Source organism: Lynx canadensis, chromosome B1 (assembly GCF_007474595.2).
Source record: "Lynx canadensis isolate LIC74 chromosome B1, mLynCan4.pri.v2, whole genome shotgun sequence".
NCBI classification, from domain to species: domain Eukaryota; kingdom Metazoa; phylum Chordata; class Mammalia; order Carnivora; family Felidae; genus Lynx; species Lynx canadensis.
In genome coordinates, this window is record NC_044306.2 from 6,988,177 (window position 1) to 7,003,698 (window position 15,522).

Consider the following 15,522-nt stretch of genomic DNA (forward strand, 5'->3'; position numbering starts at 1 on the left):
AATGAGACCGGAGATCAAACCTGTCTCCTATAAACTGGCAAATGTCGCAGGATTTCAGAAACCCAGAACGTACTTAAATACGTACTTTCTAATTATAACACTGCTTAATCTCCATTCAAATCTGACTTCCTGTTAGCCTCTACTCGGCAATACTAATGGTTGGAGAATTTGAATAGTCAACAACTAGTTTAGCAATGCCCTTGAACTATGATTTGGCAGACAGAATTATACCTTTACATCGAAGATGAAACAAAGCCAGGTCTAAAAATGTTAGAAAATAAAACCTGTTGAATATTAACTTATTTAAATCACCGAAGGAGGGGCGCCTGGGTGACCTAGTTGGTTAAGCATATGACTCTTGGTTTCAGTTCAAGTCATGATCTCGCAGGTCGTGAGTTCAAGCCCTGCTTCGAGCTCTGTGCGGACAGTGCAGAGCCTGCTTACGGTTCTCTGTCTCCCTCTTTCTCAGCCCCCTCCCCGCTCACACTCTCTCTCACTCAAAAATAAATAAATAAACATTAAAAAAATAAATCACTGAAGGAACTGGAGTAAATATCCTTTAACAGCTATTTACTCTTTAATAGAATTATTAAAGTTTATATCACTTTCACAATTATTTCGTCTTGCTCAACAAGTACTTACTGAGGGCCTAGTATGTGTAAAAATATATCAGAGGATTTCAGTCACAGAAAGCAATAAACACTTACCCCTTATTTTTCTCACAAGAAAACAAATATTCCTAGATGTGGAAATCTACACAATATCTGGTCTTAAAACACACTTGATTGTCTATGGTAAACATTGTGTCTGACTCTACGAGAGAGAAAGGGAAATATTTCTTGGGTAATCTTTATTTTTTCTCTTTTCTGGAACTGGAATGAAGCAAATAAACAGATGAAGTTCACTGGGCTGTGTGGCTGCTAGCTCCAAATCTGTCAGTTCTCATGGCCTTATGCACCCAGTCTAGGTGACAAAGGTCTGCTGAGCCTCAAAGTTTCCATACGTTAAGAATGCTCTCGGGGCGCCTGGGTGGCACAGTCGGTTAAGTGTCCGACTTCAGCCAGGTCACGATCTCGCGGTCCGTGAGTTCGAGCCCCGCGTCGGGCTCTGGGCTGATGGCTCAGAGCCTGGAGCCTGTTTCCGATTCTGTGTCTCCCTCTCTCTCGGCCCCTCCCCCGTTCATGCTCTGTCTCTCTCTGTCCCAAAAATAAATAAACGTTGAAAAAAAAAATTTTTAAAGAATGCTCTGTGTACCGGGGCAACTGGGCGGCTCAGTCAGTTAAGCGTCTGACTTTGGCTCAGGTCATGATCTCACGGTCCGTTGGTTCGAGCCTCACGTCAGGCTCTATGCTGACAGCTCAGAGCCTGGAGCCTGCTTCAAATTCTGTGTCTCCCTCTCTCTCTTCCCCTCCCTGGCCCACGCTCGGTCTTTCTCTCTCAAGAATAAATAAACATTAAAAAGGAAGAAAAAGAATGCTCTGCGTACCAGCACCCATTCACCTTCAACACTGCTAATCTGTAGATTTGATACAAGTCATTTTCCCTTCTTTGCCATTTGATTCTATTCTGTAAGAAGGCAGAGGCTGAGGGATTTGTCCAGCACCAACATGCCACTCACCGATGTGTCCCCAACCTAAATGTCACATTTGTTTAGCCATAAAGGGGGATTTATAGCACATTGATTAAAGGCACAGGCTTCTGAGCTGGACGGGGTCTGACTGCTCTTTATGCTGCGGTGTCTGCCTTTGTAAAATGAGAACACCTGCAAAATTGATCTCACATGATTTAGTGAGGCTGCAAAGAGGTAACACATAAAAATCATTTAGCAAAGACTGTGGCTCTTAAGCAGCACAGACAAAACATTAGCTGTCTTCGTGCGAGAGCATTATTGTGATCGCTGCCACTACTATCAAAATATACGTTTTTCCTGAATGATAGGACCGTACAGAATAAGGGAATTAGACTTTACTTCACGTGTGGAGAAAATAAAAAGGAGGAGAAGTTCTCGAGTCTGGGCAAGTTATTCAAAGTGGGCTCCCACTCGAGAAAGGCTCTAGAAAGCGTGGAAACCACCCCAGAACTGAAGAAATGTTGTTAGTGGAACTCCTTGGGGGAGAAAGAAGCCGTCTTGATTCACATTTTCATGATTTGCCATTGTAGATCTCAAGGCTAATTCATAGCCTCGAGAACGGGGAACACGATACGCGGCTGGAAGCACAGCGCTTCGGCCGCTGCAGGCCACGCAGAAGTCCCCGGGAGGGTAATCAGCATGCCTTCGCCGCATCCTGTCTGTCTCGGTTTCTTTCGGTCCCAGGGGTTTTTTCAAAAGCTTCCTTTGAAGGTGCTGTTCACTGTAGAATGGGACTTACCATTCAACAGGTTTAGATTCCAAGTGGATTGGGACACTTTGAAGCCCGTGGTGGCCGCTACTTTGCAGGCCGATGGACGGCGTGACTTTGGAAACCACCACAAGGACTCACACTTGCTGCCCCCGGCACGCTACAAGGCCAGAACTCTCAGGGCTGACAGAAGGTATCTTTGCTGTGAGAAAGTATTTTCATGACGCCCAATTCATATGTGTTGTTCTAAGAGAGGCACAAAATAACTTTTTTTTTTTTTTTTGGAATTTTGAGCGCACACCCGTCGTATTTCAGGGCGTAGCAGTTCGGGGTCACAAAAGTACCCAAATTAAACAAGCAAAAAATATAATTCTATCTTCCTATTTAATGTTTGATCTTAGAATCTGATAATTACCCACACTGAAGGATTATTCAAATTGATCAAGTGTAATCCAAGGTTAAAACAAAAAATCTCTGTATGTAATAAAATTCTCATAATTATCAGTAGTTTATTTCCAGCTTTCCATTGCTAGTAACATGGCAGATGCTATTCTGTCACCTGAGGATTAAATAAATCAATGAACTACTCTTCTTTTCAATGGAGGAATAACGGACAGACAACATACCAGTATCAGGTGTATGACATGATGATTCGATATTTACATGCACTGTGAAATAAATGCTCACTATAACCAGTAAGTCCAGTTAACATCTGCCACCAGGCACGGTCACGTTGTTTTTTCTTATGATGAGAACTTTCATGAGCTACTCCCTGCACAACTTTAAAACGCACAATGTCATATCATCAACTATAGTCATCGTGCGGGCAGAAATAGCTTGGAGCCCAGATGTACTGTGATGGAGAAGTCTCACTACGTGGACATTAGTTGGGGGGAGCCCAGCCTCTCATAGTGGTTTTCGGCCGTGGCCACACAGGGGGACCATCTGGCGACTGTGAGAAAGAGATGCCCCAGGCCTTGCCCGCACAGATTGTATCTATATTTAAAAAAAATCTCTGCAGGTGATTCTAACGGACATCCGGTGTGAAGGGCTACTGCTCTACACGAATCAATAAAGCGCTCATGAGCACATGTGATGTGAAGGCTTCTTTGACATTCATCTTTAGGCTCTTCGGAGCAGTACATCTGAAGTGAAAAAAGGTAAAGTGGGGACGATTTGCCAGAAATTTATGCCAGTGTCAGCCAAATGCATGCATGAATGAGGCACTGGACAGAAACCAAATTTCTAAACCAGGGTTTCTCAACTTCAGCACTATGGAAATTCGGGGCCAGCAAATTCTTTACGGGGGAGTGTCCTGTGCACAGCAGCACGGTTAGCGGCATCCCTGGCCTCAACCCACCAGATGCCAGCTCTGCAGCTGCCCACTACTCAACGTCCCCAGCGGGGAAAAGAGCCCCTGCTTGAGAACCGCAATTCTAACACGAAGAAATGCTAAGTCAAAGAAAAGCAAGCAAATCAATACCGGAATATGCTACCACTACAGATGCAAAATGGAACAGCACTAGCAATACCGAACTCAAAAGGCTCTCGAAAGTATACACCGTGTAAAGTTGACGGCGGAAAAAAAAAATCACGTAACATGATGTAAATTAACTTGAAAAGATGCAATCATCATCATCTTACTGCCATCATTATGGCCCCAAACTACCTATGCACAAGTAGTGATCAGAAAATTGTTCTAAAAACTATTTGCTATGTGTATAGCAGCTTTATGATTGCCAGAACTCGGGGGAAATGCAGATGTGCTGGAGTCAGTGAATGGATAAATCAGCTGTGGTCCATCCAGACCCTGGAGTATCCCTGAGGACCAAAAAGAACTGAGCTATCAAGTTATGCCAAGACACGGAGGGAAGATTAAAAATGCTTAAGTGAAAGAAGCCAAGCTGAAAAGCCTACCTACTGTGTGACATTTTGGAAAAGGTCAATCTATTGAGACAGTAAAAAGATCAGTGGTTGCCAGGGGTTAGAAAAGAGGAGGGGTGAACATGTGGAGCACAGAGGAGTTTTAGGGCAGAGAGACTACTCTGTATGATGCTGTAATAGTGGGTACGTGTCATTATACATTTGTCCAAACGCCTTGAATGTGCACCATGGGTAAAGTAATGTAAACTATGACTTTAGGTTCATTGGCCGTGGCAAAGGTACCACTCTGGTGCAGGATTTTCATAGTGATGGAGGCCAGACATACGTGCGGGCAGGAGGTATACAGGGAATCTCTGTTTCCACTCAATTTTGCTGTGAACCTAAAACTGCTCTAAAAAATAATTTCTCCTTTTTTAAAGCTTTAATTTCTCTTTATTTATGTGTGTGTGTGTGTGTGTGTGTGTGAGAGAGAGAGAGAGAGAGAGAGAAAGAGAGAGAGAGACTGTGAGCGGGGGAGGGAGGCAGAGGGACAGGGAGAATCTTAAGCAGCCTTTCCGCCCAGGGTGCATCCCGATGTGGGGCTCAGTCTCACGACCGTGAGATCACGATCTCTCTCTCTTTCTCAAAATAAATAAATAAACATTAAAAAAAGAATTCTATTACTTCAAAACTGTTGGGCTTAAAAATCTTAAGTGTCGGAACAAACACAGACAAATTCCAAGATCCACACTGATGTCACAACAGTAATGGGAAATTTTTAGAAATAAGAAAGCTTAATGATGTCACAGCACATACCCTCAGATTTCAAAATGTGAGACACTGAATGCCTCCCCAATTGCAACTGAATAAAGAGATATTTTGGTTTAATATTTAACGGAGAAGACATTCAAAAAAAGTAAGTATGAGTTCGTGTTTAACGTATCGAATAACACCTGTTGACTTGTACTCAACTTGGTGCCATTTAATATTTAATTTATTTATTTTAATTTTTCTTAATGTTTATTTATTTTGAAGGAGAGAGACAGTGTGAGCGGGTAGGTGCAGAGAGAGAGGGAGACACAGAATCTGAAGCAGGCTCCAGGCTCTGAGCTGTCAGCACAGAACCCGATGTGATACTCAAACCCACGAACTGTAAGATCATGACCTGAGCCGAAGTCGGACGCTTAACTGACTGAGCCACCCAGGCGCCCCAATATTTAATTTAAAAAAATGTTGTTCCTTAAAGTATTTTAATAACTGTTCACCTGATGTCATAATACAAAGGTTAAAACTGTGCTTTTACATTTAATGTGCCGCACATTCAGGGTTTTGAATGACAGCACCTAAAATTCTGAAATGGATTTCAACTGGTTTTGATACGCAGGCGAGGAAATTTATAATGCAGATCAACTTCTGCTTTCAAGAGCATCCACTGAGAAAAGAGAGTATTGATCAGCATCCTCTATTCAGTGATATAATGCTGCTTTAAAATTAACTTCATTCGTGGGGCACCTGGGTGGCTCAGTCGGTTGAGCGTCCGACTTCAGCTCAGGTCATGATCTCGCGGTTTGTGGGTTCGAGCCCCGAGTCGGGCTCTGTGCTGACGGCTCAGAGCCTGGAGCCTGCTTCGGATTCTGTGTCTCCCTCTCTCTCTGCCCCTCCCCTGCTCAGGCTCTGTCTCTCTCTCTGTCAAAAATAAATAAACATTAAAAAAATTAATTTCATTTGTGCTGATGTCAGTTCAGTTTGTAGCCATTTTACTTTCTATACAACATAGAGGAACAGGACAGAATGACAAGTTTCTTTTAGTCTGTCTTCTGGAAGCTTTTCACTTAATATGGTTGCTGCAAAAAAACTATTTCACCTTTCAGTATTACTCAGTATTTCAAGAAATGCATGGGTGTAGCATCAATAGGACATTTTTAAAGTGAAGGAAGATACCATGGGCTAACAGGTGAACTCACAGAACACAGAGTGGACTGTAAGGTACCATCTACCTACAAATGGGGGGAAAAACAGAGTGGAAATAGGAAACAAAGGAAAAGGGTAGCAGGAGAAGGTGACTGAATCCCCACCCCCATTCACTCTGACCACAAGCCCCGAGGGACCAGCAAGGTGGGTAGAGAGGGTATCAGGTCCTGCGGCACCACAGCTCCCACCTGCTTCCGGGCAGTGCGGCTGTGCCCCTGGGTGTGGGGACAGACCTCTGCAGGTGCACAAGGATACAGCTCCGGCTCTTGCCGAGTTCTGCTCCTTCCCAGGTTGGGGGTGCACCCACCTCCAGGTGGGTGGGGTGTCTTAGGGGGCCAACTCCCTCCTGCGTCCCCTCTGGAGGAGCCCACGCAGCTTCTGGTCTTTTGGGCGGGACCGATGAACACTATTGTTACTATTATAGAAGAAAAGGTGGCTCGTGTTTTCGCTTTAAAAATTCTCATTTGAAATATCTTTGGGCCGTGTGAAAGGCCAGCAGATCATTATTAACCGTACAGAGATAGCAGTTTTCTTCTGTGATCTTTTACTTCTGCATACGACCCGAGGAAGTGATTTTACAATTCTCAACGAAGCAGCATAATCAACTGCACCCTTCCTGGCAAAAGGTTGCTCCCCGATGGTGAAAACGTGCCTAGAGATACTGGTTTTCTCTATTATTTCACTAGTGCTTTAGCATCATGGAGTCTCTGGGCTGGAACGAGCAGAAGGGATGATCTACTGTCTTCATTCTGTAACTGAGTCAAGTGTGAGCTCAAGGAGTCATGTGACTCGCTAAGGCCCACAGGTAGTATTGTGATGATTCCCGATGGTAGGAAACAGCCTATCACTAACTGAAATCACCATACTCTATCGGCGGCACATGAATCTCAAATCGCAACTTGCTTTCTTCACAGAGACAGGTATCTTCGCTTAGGGATCACTGACAAGTAGCCCAGAGAATAGTCATATTTTATTTTTGAAATCAACCAAAGACCTTTAACTTAACTACCTCCAGATCTGTAATTTGATATTACTGATCCTAAAAACTTCTTTCAATAAGCGTCATTCCAAAGAAATGAGCCTTACAAGAAATGATTCCAGGGCAAGTCACGAACACCCACAACACGGGCAACCTTTCTGCAGATGATTATCACTGCTGACACTGAACAGCATGACAGAACTTGCTACAAGCTGGTAAAACAATAACATAGGTTTGGTGATGAACAGGTATTTTCAAACTTTTCTGTGAGATTCATATACGTTATATCATTCCTTTTTAGAGACCTCTTATTTAATATGAAACATATGCTGCAATCACACAGATGTTCCTATACGACACCGGCAATATAAGAAAAACATGTTTCTTATGTTTTTCAGCCAATAATGGAAGTTCCAACATTTCTTTATAGGAAAATTATTCTGCATAAATGTTCAAAAGTACTTGCAACTACATTACTCAATTTTTAAACCACTCTTGTGCTTTAACAGATCTACATGCATTGTTTGCCTTGCTGTAGTTTTAGACTATAAGTTTACCAGTAAGTATCATTATCAGTAAGGATTAAAAATAGTACAATAGTAATAGCACAATTTAAAAAAGTTTTTTTTTAATGTTTATTTACTTTTGAGAGACAGAGACACAGAGCATGAGCAGGGGAGGGGCAGAGAGAGAGGGAGACAGAATCCGAAGCAGGCACCAGGCTCTGAGCTGTCAGCACAGAGCCTGATGTGGGGCTCGAACTCACAAACCGTGAGATGTGACCTGAGCCAAAGTTGGACGCTTGACCAACTGAGCCACCCAGGTGCCCCAGTAATAGTACGATATTTACCTTATGTCATATCAAACAGAAATTACATAATACAGTTCCCCCAAATTTACAGTAAAACACAGAGCCATATATTTAAGGAGGAAAGACACACATACTGTCCATAAATGCAGATGGATTTTTTTCTGCTCTTCTAAATATCGTATGGGAATCCCAAAGCCCTTTGGAAAAAAAAAATCATAAATCAACCTACCGTTTTGCTGCCTCTAAAACAAAAACTAGTTGTGTTGCCTATGATTTGAGAATTTGCAGCTGAATTTTCACGTGGAATAATCTTAACTGAGAAAATAATATTTTTAAAATCGTAGATCGCCATCGCAGGGAGGGAACGTGACTGTGTTAAAAAAAAATACTTTAATTCTCGGCAGATGAATACAAACACCTGTGTGCTATTGAAAGAAACCCACGTGAACACAGACACACAACGTACCCAGGCGCTCACACATCTGCCGCAAGTGGTGATTTTGAAATCCCCATAGAGGTCTTTGATGGCGCCGGTGGTGAAGAAGCCTTCCACCATGAGCAGGATGCCGTACACAAAGAACGCAGCTGCAATGCCATAGATCACGTACTTGAAGATGTCAATCCTGGGGGAGAAGAGACAAAGGCGTTTATTTCAGCAACTCTTCATGCCTGATTGGTGGCAATTGATTCTCCTATGCTCATGGCTCCCTTGGAATGACAGCGATAGCGTATTTATGCCCATGATGGAGGCTGGATTTAAACACATTTTTGCTTTATATGCCTAATATCTGTATATACGTTTTGTTCTGCCCCTTCTAGTATCTGTTGATAGGGCTCTTTGTCTTTGTTTACCCCTCTTCCCTTCCTGCCTCCCCTTCCCTGGTTCATGCCGAGGTAGTCTTGGAAAAGCAGTGAGTCACGCGGCTAGAGGGATTTGCTGAAATTCATTTGACAAATAGGATAATCATCGTATAATTTCTCCAATTACGACAAAATGTCAGATATAAAGATTTATGTATATACTACTGAGTTCTGAAAACATATCAAAAGAGAAAGAAAGCTTCATGGTTAATGACGAATCCATTTTTTTTTCAATATATGAAATTTATTGTCAAATTGGTTTCCATACAACACCCAGTGCTCATCCCAACAGGTGCCCTCCTCAATACCCATCACCCACCCTCCCCTCCCTCCCACCCCCCATCAACCCTCAGTTTGTTCTCAGTAGACGAATCCATTTTTGATAACATGACCACCTCGTGATTTTTTTTATGATAGTCAATGGTCACTGTGTTTTATTTCATGCTTACTGTAAACAATGACTAGTATTTTCTGCTGATAATAATGTCAATAATGAAAAAATTATGTTTTTAAAGAAACGTTATAATTTTGAAAAATCAAGCCTTTTTTAGCAGTATCACTAATGGACTTAGAATTCAGACACAGAACTGAGCCTGAGCTCAGTTATGGCATAAATACCACAGAGAATGGGCAGGTAGTCTTTCCTTTCTCACAGGTCAGTGCCCATGTATTTAAAGGTGGGGAGACACATGTATTGTCTATAAATTGTAAATGGATGTTTCTGTTATTCTAGATATTGTATGGGAACCCCAAAGCCCTTTGGAAAGAAAAACCATAACTTATCTATTTTGCTGCTTCTAGAAACAAAACTACTTGTGTGGCCATGGTATGTGGAGAGGTATACATGTTAGCTAACATTGTGTTTTTTGTAGTCTTGATATCCTTTTGTACGAAAATTGCTCTTTCTTTCACATCGTCATTTGTTTTTTCTCTTTTCTCTTATTATTGGAGTATGAATGGAGTAGACAGGGTGGAGACAAATGATGAGGACTGTTTACAAGAGGACAAATGAGGGATTAGAAGGCTTGATCATGCTGATGGAGATTTAGGAACTCCTGATGCTATGACAATATTATTTTTAATTGAATGCATGTAATAGCATTCACTGTACCAGGGCAATTGTTTAATGACTGATCTTCCCCTGTCTGAAAACCTAAACACTGCACAATTTTACTTATTAGGGGCAATGCAGCAGACGATGTGAACTTGTGAGCTCACCAGGCGTGCGAAAGAATCTGAGGATTTCGACTGATAGATCAGACTTTGAAGAGTTTGGTTTAGTGGGCTTCTCCATAAAATTTTCAAGTTAAAATGACATACTTTAAAATATATTTAAGTTTTCGTTTAGAAAGGATTTCAAATTTACAAAAGTGGAGGAACACGAATAATACGAAGAAAAACTGTACATCCTTTATCTATTTGATAATACTTTACCTCATTTATTGTTCTCTTGTGTTTCTCTCTGGATAATTACACCTGAACATAGAGAAATTCTCCACCATATTGTTATTGACTTCAGGAAATCTAACACTGATACAATACTTGTGTCAAATCTATTATTGTATTCCAGTTTTACCAACTGGACAGACCCACGGATGAACTTTATGGCATCTTCTCCCCCAATATGCGACCCAGTCTAGGGATACGTACTGCATTTATTTGCCACGTCTCTTTACTCTCTTTGAACCAGGAACACTCCCACAGATTCTTTGTCTTTATGACATTGGCGCAGGTGAGTACAATCCCACTCCCTCCTCGTTAGATAGAATGTTCTTCATTTTGAATTTGATGATGTTTCCTTATGACTAGATTCAGATTACTCATTCTTGGCTAGAATATGATGAAGGTGATACTCTGTGCCTCTGCCCCTCCGTAGTGATACTAATTTGCATCATCTAGTCAAGGTGACGTCTGATTTCTGTGCTGTGTAATTATTACTGCTTCCCTTGTAACTAATAAGTGATCTGTAAAGAGCCACTGGCGGACCATGCAAACACCCTGCTCCTCATCAAAACTTCCTGCCAGTGTTAGCAGCCACCGATGGGTGGATCTTGACTAATCCAATCTTCCCACTGTGTTAACAAAACGCTCATTTTCTACCGGTAGCCCTCATTCATATTTACCAGTTGGCACTGGATATTCCAGTGTAAGCAAGAGCCCTCCCGTCTCCCCTTTTTACTTATTTGTTTTTGTCTATTTGTCTATTAATGATATGGACTAATGATGTCTGCTTCTTTCTCCTGAAGTTTATAAGGCACTACTATACTTAATTTTGGTGCTCAAACTGTTCTCGACTTGGCCAATGGGTGCCCCCAAAGCTGGCTCCTAGATCTGTGTGACATCTGGCCATCACTTTTTGTAAAGTATTCCTTACCTTCTCACACAGCAAGAGGACCCAGCTCATTTGGTTTATATCTTCCTCAAGCCCCAATTAGGAACCCCTTTGCCAAGCCCTGGTTCTTTATTTTAATGTTTATTTTATTTTATTGAGATAGAAAGAGAGGCAGAGAGAGGGGAAGAGAGAATCCCAAGCAGGTTCAGTGTTGTCAGTGCAGAGCCCGACGTGGGGCTCAATCTCATGAACTGTGGGATCATGAGCTGAGCCAAAACCAAGAGTTGGTCCCTTAACCAACTGAGCCGCCCAGATGCCCCAGGCCCTGGTTCTTTTAATTAGTAGTATTGGAGATCAAGATGTGGGTAGTATGTGTTCTCACTGCTGCTGTGGTGTCTGTGGTTATTTATACACCTAGACATTCATATATGCATGTACATAAACATGTTACATCCCTATGCACATACATGTACATGTGCACATGTCTGCATATCACACACGTGTATTTTAGAAATCTCAAATTCAGAGTGATATTTCCAAATCCAATCGATTTCCACAGGGTTCTTGGTTGCCTTCCTCCAGTCTATGTTGTATGTCCTCCTTCCTTAATGAGAATCTTGATTCCCAAGAATACACATGTATTCTTTTGTTCAATTTGTAATAAGCCTAAAGTTATTTCAACATTATTCCATCCAAAGTATTATAAAAATAAAACCTACTTAAAAAGAAGTCAGGGGGCACCTGGGTGGCTCAGTCAGTTAAGCACCAACTTTGGCCAGGGCAGGATCTTGCGGTTCATGGGTTCGAGCCCTGCATTGGGCTCTGTGCTGACAGCTCAGAGCCTGGAACCCACTTCGGATTCTGTGTCTCCCTCTCTCTGCCCCTCCCCTGCTCATGCTCTGTCTCTCTCAAAAATAAATAAACAATAAAAAATTTTAAAATGAAGAATTTAGGATGTTTGCAATTCCCCTTGCCCTCCGCCTAACACTGAGAGTATACAAATACTGTGTTTCTAAATTACTTAGATAAGTGAATTCTTTTTTCTTCCCTTCTTTGTGGTTATGGTATTCATTTGAAATGCAGTGGGGATCTATTTGTTTTAGTTTGTTTCAGTTTTAGGTCCCCCTTCCATCCATATTGACTTAATTTCATTTTTGAACATGTAAAACATTATCATGCTTCTAAGAGTCAAATCTGTATAAAAACATACACCCAGAGAAGTGTCATGACCTTCCCTATCCCTTCCAACCTGTTCCTTGTTCATTGTTTCCTTCTAATCCTTCTGTTTTTTTTTAATGTAAAGGCAAGTGTGAATGTATGCATGTGTGTGTACATATTCCTGTTTTCCCTTCTTTTGTACATGGGAGGGAGCATATATACATAGGCTATTTTGCACTTAGCTTTGACCAATCAATAATATCCTCTAAAATTACTCCATTTCAGTTCACAGCAATATTCCTCATTATTTTTGACAGTTGCATGTACTCCTAGTATAATATATATATACATATATTATTTATTCACCAGTATTCTATGCTTGCACGGTTAGATAGTTATCAATATTTTGCAATCACAAACAATACCACAATGAACAATCTTGTAGAAATGTATTAAAATAGTTGATAGTATATCCTTAGGGTAGAAGGATCGATCAGTTGAAAAGGGAAGGTGTGTAGCTTGGTTAGAAACTGCCAGATTCCTCCCTGTAAGGGCTGCGCCATTTCTGTATCCCAACCAGCAATGTATGAGAATCTGTTTCTGCACAACCTCAACCAAAGAGTGTATTGTCAAGCTTCTGAACTTTTGCTAAGCTGATGGGTGATAACTGGTATTGTAGTCTTCCTTTATTTATCTTAGTAAGAGTGAAATTGATCACCTTTTTATATGATCATGGGCAATATTTATCTTTTTGTGAACCGTTATGTGTTTTGCCCACGTCCTATATTCACCTCAATTTTTTAAATACATTTGCTTAGTAGAGCTATTTGACTTTTACCTATAATACACGTTGCTAAATTTTCTCCTACTTTGCCATCTGTCTTTTGACACTGCTTATGGCATTTTGCCATAAAACTTAAAAAAACTTTGATGTTGTCAAAGTTATCTGTCTTCTTTTTCATTACACTGGGATTTTTGTCCAAGCTATCGAGGAATTCACCCATGTTTTTTTCCAGTGTGTGTATCATTCTGTTTTAGTACATTTAGACTTCCGATCAATTTGGTGTTTATATTTTGGGAAGTGCAAGAATTGGACCTAATTTTATCTTTTTCAAAACGGCTCTCTATAACACCTTGGAAATTCTCAGACGTGGATGCTTCTCTGGGGGGTGGGGAGGCTAGCAGCACCCATATTTTATAGGTTTATGTTAGTTTCAATATCAGAGAGTGCAGCAGTATCGTTAATTGTATCCAATGTTATATAATGGCATTATTATAACAAGTCGTCTTCCGGAGACACATACTGGAGGATTTGGGGGTGACATGATATGACATCAGGGATTCGCCTGATAAAACTCCAGATATTTACGTATCCCTTACGAAGTTAAGAAAGTCAAGAGTACGAGGAATCAAAAGTAAAAAAAAAAAAAAAAAAAGAGAGACAGAGAGAAAAGGCTGTCTGGTTGTCCCAACATCATTAAGACCACCATTGAAAGGGATTAAGAGTACACTTATCGTGATGCATACTGAGTACAGAATACAGAATTGTTGAATCACTATGTTGCACACCTGAAACGAATATAACACTGTATAGCTTAATAATACTGGAATTAAAAAAAGAGACCACCTTTGCTCTACTGATTTGAGGACTCTCTCCATCATGCACTTGTCTTCTGGATCTAAATGTTTCTATTTCTCTGCTTTCCTTTCCATTCCATTTAGGGGCTTTGATTATGTTTTAATATCTGGTAGGGTTAGATCCCCTCATGGATCTTCTTCAGTGATTTCCTAGCTGATCTTGTGTTTTTCTTCCACATGAATTTTAGGGTCGACTTGTCTAGCTCCACAAAGAAAAAAAAACTCACTGGAATTTTATTATGGTGCATTGAATCTATACACTAATTTTGAGAGCACTAACATGTTCGTGATCCTATCCAAGAACACGGGGTACCTTTTCATTTGTTAAAGTCTACTTTTCCATCTTTCAGGAATGTTTTAGAGTTTGATTCCTGTACGTTTTGAGCCTTTCCTATTACATTTATTATTTAATTTTTGGTGGTCACTGTAAAGCAAATTTTCCTCTACCAGTACATCTAATAGGTTATTATCTGTCTCTACAAATGCTATTAATTTTCACATGTAAATTTCATATCCTGCTTCATTGCTAAATTCTCCTATTATCTGAATTCGTTTTATCACTGATTCTCTCAAATTTTCCACATACACCATCATGTCATCTGCAAATGACATGAAACACAGATAGTTTTCTTGTTTTCCAATTCTTACCTTCCGGATTATTTTTCCTAATCTGAGTTGACAAATACATCCAGAACATGTTAAATAGAAAGAGTTCATCCTTGCTTTCTTTGTTCCTGACTTTAGTAGGAAGGAATAGTATTTGGGGTTTAGAGTTATGGCATATATATCGATATATATATATATATATATGTGATATATATAGATATATATATCAATATATATAATATATATATGAAAATATCCATCTATACTTATGTCTTGAGTTTATTAGGAAACACAGCAATTCAGAAAACTTACAGATTGGAATAGAAACAGTCAGCAACAGATTGTGTGTGTGTGTGTGTGTGTGTGTGTGTGTGTGTGTGTTTATTTTAGGTCTTATGGAAATGGGATCTAGTCCCTATCTTAACCTAGAATGATGCTTTTCTTTTTGGCTTCTATATGGTCTTTTTTAAATTTTTAAAAAACTAAAAAAAATTTCTTTTAATTTATTATTGACAGAGAGAGAGAGAGAGAGAGAGAGAGACAGACAGACAGACAGAGCATGGGGGCGGGGAGGGAGGGGCAGAGAGGGAGACACAGAATCCAAAGCAGACTCTGGGCTCTGAGCTGTCAGCACAGAGCCCGACACAGGGCTCAAACTCACAACCTATGAGATCATGAGCTGAGCCGAAGTCGGACACCCAACCGACTTAGCCACCCGGGCGCCCCTGGCTCCTATATATTCTAATGACCCAAGTTGCTGCTTATGCTTGCCTGTGTTCCTCTCACAGCAAAAAGGAGGTGATCACAGTGTCTCAAGAAAGAACTATACAGTCATATTTACTGTGCTCACGTATTGCCAGACATTTCTAATATATTCATACTTAGAAAAAGCTTTTACAGGTAGCAACTATTTCAAGAGCATAAAACAGTGTTGGTGACTGTGGTAGGTTAAAAAAAAATGCTT

General features: G+C 40.7%; 1 protein-coding gene across 3 annotated transcripts in view; it reads right to left on the reverse strand.

Moving 5' to 3' along the window:
* GPM6A (glycoprotein M6A) overlaps positions 1-15,522 on the reverse strand; it is a 356,200-nt gene that overhangs the window by 17,468 nt on the left and 323,210 nt on the right. For all 3 annotated transcript variants that reach the window (XM_030312069.1, XM_030312067.1, XM_030312066.1), the window contains one exon: positions 8,430-8,586. In XM_030312069.1, the coding sequence (XP_030167929.1) occupies positions 8,430-8,586 (157 nt within the window). The remainder of the gene's footprint in view (positions 1-8,429; positions 8,587-15,522) is intronic.